This window comes from Saccostrea cucullata, unplaced genomic scaffold (assembly GCF_032062105.1).
Source record: "Saccostrea cucullata isolate Sc308-1 unplaced genomic scaffold, CSIRO_AGI_Scuc_v1 ctg5101, whole genome shotgun sequence".
In the NCBI taxonomy this organism is placed as follows: Eukaryota; Metazoa; Mollusca; class Bivalvia; order Ostreida; family Ostreidae; genus Saccostrea; species Saccostrea cuccullata.
In genome coordinates this window covers 1-9,161 of record NW_026930435.1, presented here as the reverse complement: position 1 = coordinate 9,161, position 9,161 = coordinate 1, and the positions used below count along the sequence as shown (strand labels likewise).

The window sequence follows — 9,161 nt, the reverse complement described above, 5'->3', positions numbered from 1 at the left end:
TAAAAAAATTATATACCCCGGAAACTTCTTTAACTAGAGCATAAGTATATTATATAAAGTAACAACTCTTTCATAATCCAACATTTGCTTTTTTTAAATCATCACATGTAAGTACATGTAGAGAAAATGCTACTACATGTGCCAATTTTTGGAAAGACGGGCACTTCTTTTTTCAGTTAATAATGTTTTATGCCACAACCCCTATTTTGTTAAGGTTTTGTTGACACTATACCTAGCAAACAAAAGACATTTACAGGTTTTGAGCTAACCACTTTTTTGTTTCCCTTGTATCATAGGTCAGAGGCAATTTAATTTCGTATTTATTTTTACAAAATTAAATCATCCCATGAGAAGTTTGAAACTTCATTCATAGAAAACCAAATATTTTCATAAGATCTAATTTTCTAATCTTTTCGCACCCGTTTTAAAAGTAGGGATAAAAAACGTTAAACTTTTGAAAAATAAAACTTTATTTTGAATTTTGCAAATTATTTATTCGGGGTAAAATATTAGAGATTTATAATTAATTTATTATGGAAACTTTTTTGACACGAGCGAGAAAATGACCTTTTTAAAGATTAAAACGAAAACTGTGGAAACCTACTGTTTAATATGTAATAAGCGATTACATGAATGCGCGTGTCTTTGCTCTAATGGCCTTAGAACATTTTAATAGACATTGTTTTCCTTTTATGGGGATAAGGTATTGTATTGCTTTGATTCCGTTATTTAAGCTTAAAAGCTTTTAGAAATTAACACTTTAAAGCAAAAGGCTGGTTGATATTACCCGTATATATTCCCACTAAAACGAATGTTTTTGCATCAAAAAATGACAAGGGGTTATCATTCTACGGGGTCATTTTTCTGCAATTCACACGGAGAAAAACGACCCCAAAGGTAATAATTTCTACAGAAAAGTGGGTCATTTTTCTACGTAGAATATTGACCAGGGGGTCAAATTTCTGCGTAGAAAATGACCCCCGGTCAATATTCTACGGGGGTCAATTTTCGTCGTTACACCGGTGAGACTTGATGACAGGAGATGCTTCCTCCTACTTGGTACTTAATCCCATCTTTGTTGTTTCTTGGAGTTTGTGCCTTTGCCTTGTAAACGATTCGAGAGAGAGAAAGAGTATTTTACAGAACTGTTAGAGGCAATTACATATAAGACTAAGTGATAACACAGAGTAAACATAATTGGTGATCCGACTCACGTATCAATGACCCTTCAAACGATTGAAGACGAATTAGATTGTCCAAAAAAGATTCGAGGGTAACCCGTAAAATATGTGACTCAGGTATTTTTTACTGCTTAAGAATGTCTATAATCTTCAAGAGAAACGTGCATTTTGCACGCATTCTCTTAAGTTGATAAGACTTAGCACAGATTTTAAAGAAGAGGCCGAATTGATAAAAATTGTAATAAATATTCACAAAAGCTTTTTCTAATTCTTTCAGTAAATGAACAAAATTTCAAGATAAAGAACGCGAAAAGTGATCGATCCTCAAAGATCTTAAATTATTGTATATTTCAAATCAGCAATTCGCTAATCCTCTTTATATAGAGTTTTGTATAAAACAGTAAAGTATTATGTCTTTATTATTGGTGTTATAGTTATGTTATTTTATGGATTTATTAAATAAGAAAAGTCAATGTAAGAAAATAAAATAGCAATTATACCTACACAATATTATCAACTTCAAAGTCAAGCAATTGTAAAATTATACAGTGCTTTTGCTTCTAAAAATTTTGAACACGTAAAAAAAACAATGGTTGAAGAATATTGATGCCAAGGCTTGAGAATTCATACATTAAGTCAATCCGGGAGAATATGATTTTAATATACGTGGATAGAACACCTTACTGTTTCTTTAATTTTCCTGGATTTTTTTCAGTTATCATCATTAATCTTAAACAATATCTTTATTGAGACAAAACAATGTAAATAATTGATAAAAAATATTTAAATCATCACAGATATCATGCATAAATACACATAAAACATATCACTGCTTTTTTAAGCATCTAACAATAAATACTAAAAATACCATGTATTTCATCACACACGATCATTTGGACAACTATTGCTACAAAACAAACAGGACTGAGCTATACTGATAAGACTCTAATTCATCAACCTTGTTTTACTTACAGTAATAAAAGTAAACCATTTTAATAATACCATTCAAAAGAACCAGCATTGTAGGTTTTAAAATTGAAACAACCTGCATGTACATGTTCAACACAAAGATAGATTTGTAAGTACACCACCTTTTTTTCAATCTTTTATATATCATCTACAGAATGACACACGATAAGGCATCGTACAATCCATCTCTGGGATGAAGAACTGTCCCGATAGCTTTGTTTAACACCCTCTTCATCTTCTTCTCCAGTTCGGGAGAACTCTCAAAAAACCTAGAAGCTCCGATTTTTCTGGCCATTTGAAATCCTTCCGAAGAACTGATACTTTTTTGTCCATTTTGTCTTAAATTGAATTGAACAGAACAGTCCATCCGGAGATCTGTCTGAGTTCCCACTAAGATTATAGGAACATCACCTAAGCAGCTTTTCAGATGAGGCGCCCATTTTTCTTCCACATTTCTAAATGACGTAGGCTGAACCACCGAATAGCAGACGACAACAATGTCTGCGCCAGGTAGAATGTGAATACTGTTCTCCTGATCTTTGTCCTAAAATTATTTTTTTCAAAAACAAAATTAGGAAAATGGAAAATATCTATGTAAAAATCAGATGCATTTTTTTTATTTTGTGCTAAATTTTTGATAAAGTTTATTTCTATAACATTACAAAAAGGTATTTTGTGCACAGTATATACACAGTTATCTATTTAATAAGCGTATCGAAACATAAACGATTTTCACTTCAACTTGTTTATTTAGAAATAGATAAACAATAAATAACCATTTTGAACCTTCTTAAAAAAAGTTTGACCTTTTTTTTTATTTTGTTTGTTAGAAGTACACCTTTTTTCACTGACTGTACATTTCTATATCTACCTTATACAGCAAAATTTATTTGTAGAAAGAAAGTAATTCAAATTTATATATTTGTGAACTAGACTTACAATCCCTTATCTTATAATAAAGAATATGCAAAGAAAAACATCTTATAGAATAGAATGAAAACTAGATGCGTTCTTGTTGCTAGGGCAACAAGCAGGTCTTCCGCCCGACTTTTCGTTCGAAATCTCTGCTCCGTCAGGCCATGAAATAAATTTCAGAATGTATTTTTATCGTTTATTTTCATTGACAGCAGTCTCTCAACATAGATTGTGATTATTACAGTTATTCCACAAAATATCTAAAAATATAGCTTTTACAAAATCGACAAAATCTTCCATAAATTATAAAAAAGAAAGAAAAGTCATATGCAACTGGAAAAAAGACAGAAACAAAGAAAAAAATTTTGCAACGCCCCCAGCGGGATTCAAACCCCCGACAGTAAGACAAATTTTGAATCGGTTATATCTTTGCAACAAATGCACGCATAAAAATGTTGGAAACATATTTAGAGTTCTTAAAAGATACTCTATCAACCCTGTGATTTCTAATGAAAAATAGTAAAAAACAAAAAAGTTGAAAAATTAGACTTTTAGAATTCTCTTCCGTTTGCGACCGGAAGTCAGAACGACGAAAAATGAAGGTCGATCAACACATCTACATTTGATGTTCTATCACGTCTGTAAGTTTCAGTTTTATATCTGTTACTGTTCTTGAGAATTTTTTGCGACAAAATTTCATTTAAAAAATACAAATTTCCCCAAAAAACGCAAAGGGAAGTAAATTTTAAAAAAGTGAGGGACACCCCTGGAGATATCAATATGATACACCATCCCTGAAAAAATCGTTCAAATTGAACCACGCACAGCGGAGATATAACATGTACTATGAAAAGTGGAATAATAATAATAACTAGATGAGAAACTCGTTGCGAGCAACGAGAGGTCTTCCGTCCAATTCCGGAAAGAAGACGTAAAATCGAGCTGAAAAAGTAAAAAAAAAAGATTTGCACACAAGGGGGATTGAACCCAAGTCGCTAGCATGAAATTCCAACGCACTAAATATTACGCTAGCGCGGCCTCTACTCTAAATCTACTTGTATATATTAACTAATATGCTTCTCTCTAAAAATTATGAAAGATAGGTCACTATCCAGAATTTACCGCCAAACGCCAGGAGTTAATCTTCGCGCTTTTCTATGGAATGTTCTATTATATAGATGTGATAGCGTCAATGAAATTAAAAAAAGAACGTTCTTATAACCTAAGATTCGAGATTTGAAAGTATGTTAAACACATTTTAAAATTCCATATTGTATAAATGCATGTAACACTATAGCGGTGAAACGGTTATGATTTTTTTTTCAATTTCCTGTTTATCCCCAAACTGAACTATCCCGATTAGTTAATCGAAAAAGGTTGAAACTTTTCAGGCGAAAACATGGCTCGCCCTTCGATGGTCAAGGAATCAGATATCATTTATGCTCAATAACTTGAATCTGGTCTTTGAGACAAGAATGCTAAAATAAACTCCATGAAGCGATCTTTAAAAAAATCGTTTTCTTATTTTGTCTCATTTATCAGTTTAATATGACACAAGTGTGCATAGGAAAAACAGTAGTTACGATTTATACTGACAATATTAATTGATATTCGTTTTTGAGAGAGTATAACTTATAACTATGATTTAAGATCTGTTTTTACGTGATGTACAAAAGGTATAAGTTATCGAATTTCATTTGCACATTTTGCTCAATCGTCTTTTGTTTTCTACTTTTAAGACCAGCCAAAACCAATTATAGAAGACGTTAGTTTGACACAGAACTGCAACGAAACTATGACGTGACAATCCAAGTATTCCTTTACATTGCATTTACTCTTATGTTACTTTCGTTAAAGCAAACGCTCGGTTGCCTCCGTAAACCACTATTGCGAAATGACGGCGTTGACAGAGACAGCCGCCATTTTGGACCCGCTTCAGATTTTTGAATGCTAATATCTAGACTTTAGATTTATAAACATTCAAACAAATTATATAGTAAGCATTATGCGGAGGGTTTCTATTACTATACCAAATATAAATGAAAAATACTGAAAAACAAAAAAGTTAGAAAATACGATTTTTTAAAGTTTGCAATTCGTAACGACCGGAAGTACTGACGACGCACGAAAAGGTGATTCCGCAAACCACCAAGTGACAAACTATCGTCTCCAATTAGTCTCCAGTTCATATCCTTAGCCATTTTCGATAAAAAGGGGCGACAAAATTGCATTTTAAAATCAGGAAATTGTCCATAACTTGGCACCAGAAGCGAATTTTCCAAATTTCTCTTCGGATGTAACAACTTCATATAATGACACATATTTTGTGAAAGTTTCATGAAAAACCACTGAATAGTTTTCGAGAAATCGCCTGCACAAAATTTTGTCAAAAAAAAGAATAATAATAATAAGAATAATAAGAAACAGTAGAATCACTATAAGGTCTTCCGTGAAGACGGAAGACCTTAATAAAAAACAGAAGGAAAACAATAAGGTCTTCCGAAGGAAGTCGGAAGACCTTAATTAGTCGGAATTTGTCAAGTGGACACCGTGGGAAAAGTTTATCAAATATTGACTTAGTGTGAAGGACAGCCCCAAACATTCTTTATAATCTAGGTATTTATTTATAGGTAACTTTGTTTGTTGTTTAGATAATTTTCAGATTACCCTGCCTATTTTCAATTTGTGAGATCGTTTCAAAGGATTGTAAAACGCTGATATCTTTACTCACTGGATGTGTGTTTAGCGAAATCGTTTCCAACATACCATCACTATCAAACTTATAGAATTGAGGAGTTTGCATACTTGTTGTAGTTATTTATGTATTACATAATAAAACAGATTAGAGGGTCTATCTATTTATATTGATTAGCAATCACAGATAAAAGTAAATGGCTGGAGAAGGGTAATATATTAAAGAGAGAGGCCTTAGGGTGAATGGGTGGTCCAGGTGTTTAACTTTTCTCTTTATTGGTATGATTATTTACAGTTGAAGGGGGCAGTTTATGGTTTTCTTTTGGCTTTTCTATACAGTGTAAAAGAAAGTATAAAACGTAAGGTCTAGAGCAATAAGACTATAGATAGTGGACCTTGTTTGCATCAAGCAAAAACAAGAGGCCCATGGGCCACATCGCTCACCTGAGCACCAAGGGTAGGACTAGTATAAAATGGCTTTTTATTGTAAAGTTTAAATCCAAAAGTAGTCCCATGAGGCCATGACCATTGGATTTGCTATTTTTTAGAAAATGATTGAGAAGAAGATTTTTAAAGAATTTTCCTATATATTTCTATGTTAAACTTTGGTCGGCCATTTTGGCCCCGCCCTACCCCCGGGTGTCATGATTTGAACAAAATTGAATCTACACTACCTGAACATGCTTCCATATAAATATGATGAATAATGGCTTTGTCATTCTTGAGAAGAAGATTTTTAAAGAATTAAATTTTCCTATATATCTCTATGTAAAACGTTGGTCGGCCATTTTGGCCCCGCCTTACCCCCGGGGGTCATGATTTGAACAAACTTGAATCTACACTACCTGAGCATGCTTCCATATATATATGATGAATTATGGCTTTGTCATTCTTGAGAAGAAGATTTTTAAAGAATTTTCCTATATATTTCTATGTAAAACATTGGTCGGCCATTTTGGTCCCGCCCTACCCCCCGGGGTCATGATTTGAACAAAAAACTTGAATCTACACTACCTGAGCATGCTCCCATATAAATATGATGAATTATGGCTTTGTCATTCTTGAGAAGAAGATTTTTAAAGAATTTTCTTATATATTTCTATGTAAAAACTTGGTCGGCCATTTTGGCCCCGCCCTACCCCCGTGGGTCATGATTTGAACAAACTTGAATCTATACTACCTCAGCATGCTTCCATATAAATATGATGAATTATGGCTTTGTCATTCTTGAGAAGAAGATTTTTAAAGAATTTTCCTATATATTTCTATGTAAAACTTTGGTCGGCCATTTTGGCCCCGCCCTACCCCCGGGGGTCATGATTTGAACAAACTTGAATCTACACTACCTGAGGATGTTTCCCATAAGTTTCATCTTTCCTGGCACAGTGGTTCTTGAGAAGAAGATTTTTAAAATATACCACTAAATTTTCATTAATTCCCAATTATCTCCCCTTGAATACGGGCGTGGCCCTTCATTTGAACAAACTTGAATCCCCTTCACCCAAGGATACTTTGTGGCAAGTTTGGTTGAAATTGGCCCAGCGGTTCTTGAGAAGAAGTCGAAAATGTGAAAAGTTTACAGACAGACAGACGGACAGACGGACAGACAGACGGACGGACAGACGGACGCCGGACAAAATGTGATCAGAAAAGCTCACTTGAGCCTTCGGCTCAGGTGAGCTAAAAAATGTTATTTAAATTACTTTCTTTACAAAAATTACAAAAACAAATTGAAATCGAACTAAATAAAATTTGAAGAAAAAAAGATATTCAACATGGTAATAATATATAAGAAACTTTTTAAAAACTACTTTAAAACATAAGTGCAACTTAGCCTATAATGTAAATGAACTCATTCAAAGACATTTGTAATGAATTTTCTTAAAATAGAAGTTCAAGATAACAGAGAAATTTGAAACTTGCCTCTTCCAGGGTGTCGAGAAGTTGCAGATGGTATTTTTTACCAGACATTTCTAAAGTCCCTGCAAAATAGACAAATCATTCAATTACCATCCGTGCATTACACTTAGGAGAGTAATATTTAGAAGCCAAACATGTAAAGAGATTGCAGGAAAATGTTTTAATTCTGCGACTTTCAAGCTTAAGATATATCATCTTAAGAAAAGGCACAGGTGTTTTCGAAACTATATGAATAAAAATGTTTATTAATAGAATACATATCTTGGCATGCTTACGTGATGTGTTAATTATAATGTTGTGTGCTTTTCTGTTTATCTAAACACGCAATATACAGCTCCCAGCAAGCTAGATTTTATGTCCAAATTTTCGAAGGTTTTCTTTTTTTTTTTTTTTTTTATCGTACAACAATTTTGATTTAATGCTCCAATTAAGATATATGTAATAGTGTAACTATACATTTGTTCAAATATTCACTGATACTATTGATTGAAATTTATAATGAACTTAAAAGTAAAATACTTCTTTGAAAAAATAAAAAAAAAATCTACGAGAAAAAAATGTCTGTTTGTTCCAGAGAATGATAATTACCTGCATAGTTATCAAAAACACTAGGCACGTGCTTCGTGGGGAATCTGTTTGTAGCGTAATTCACAAGCAAACTTGTCTTCCCAACGGAATCATCCCCTAAAACAACACATTTAATTAAGTCCGAACGAAGAACCACCATCTCAACTCTATCAAGTTTGTCATTCACTAAAAAAAATTAAATTCTCCCGTAATCTAATCTTTGGATTGCACCATATCGTATTGTTGACAATTCTCTTTGTTTACATCTGTACACGCGCAAGCAGACGAGCGTATAGATTTGAAGGATGTCACGTGATGTTCAAAACTCGCCCTCGCACTATTTACCTATATCATGTGGAATGCAGAAAATCCACAGGTGGAAAATAAACACAATTTAGAAGGGAGGTGTCTAAGTGACTAAATAATGTAGAAGAATCGTTGCATGGGCGTCCTGTGGTCAATATTACAGACAGGATCGTACGGTTTTATCACGGATTTGATCAGCCGTTATCCTGTTAGATATGAGTTTCTATACGTAAAATCTTTTTTTAAATACCAATTAAAAAAAGTGAAGAAAAGAGTATCTTTTCTTAATGCTGGGCAATATATACCTACTTTAATATTTTCGGAGTTTCGAGTATACATGTATAAATTTGGATGTAAAGGAAAGAGATATGTTGAACATTTTCTAAGGGTTATATGGTAGGAAATAAAATGAATTATTTAAAAAAAAATAATTTTTTTATCCATTTTTAGGCACAATATTTTTCAGATTATATCCTAAACCTTTCCAATTACTTTTATTTGTAACTTCCTTTCGTTAATAACTATATTTTTGGCACTTTCATCGAATTCCATAAATGGTATTTGTTATAATTTGTAACGAATCATTTAATTTGTCACATGTTGTTTGTA

The 9,161-nt window shown here is 32.8% G+C and overlaps 1 protein-coding gene across 1 annotated transcript; it reads right to left on the bottom strand.

The window, feature by feature from the left end:
• Positions 1-1,583: 1,583 nt before the first annotated feature.
• LOC134228578 (cdc42 homolog) lies at positions 1,584-8,643 on the bottom strand. The gene is made up of 3 exons (XM_062710244.1): positions 8,268-8,643; positions 7,683-7,741; positions 1,584-2,694 (listed from the first exon to the last, which is right to left on the bottom strand). Exons 1-3 carry the CDS (start codon positions 8,404-8,406, stop codon positions 2,299-2,301), a joined length of 594 nt encoding a protein of 197 aa, XP_062566228.1. The 5' UTR covers positions 8,407-8,643; the 3' UTR covers positions 1,584-2,298.
• Between the last annotated feature and the right edge of the window lie 518 nt (positions 8,644-9,161).

Bases quoted from the DNA above. Each gene is read 5' to 3' on its own strand.
- LOC134228578 (XM_062710244.1), bottom strand. From the start codon at position 8,406: ATGGTGGTTCTTCGTTCGGACTTAATTAAATGTGTTGTTTTAGGGGAT. The intron at 7,742-8,267 runs GTAATTATCATT...TCTATTTTGCAG, and splicing joins TGTTTTTGATAACTATGCAG to GGACTTTAGAAATGTCTGGT. The intron at 2,695-7,682 runs GCAAGTTTCAAA...AAATAATTTTAG, and splicing joins TTCTCGACACCCTGGAAGAG to GACAAAGATCAGGAGAACAG.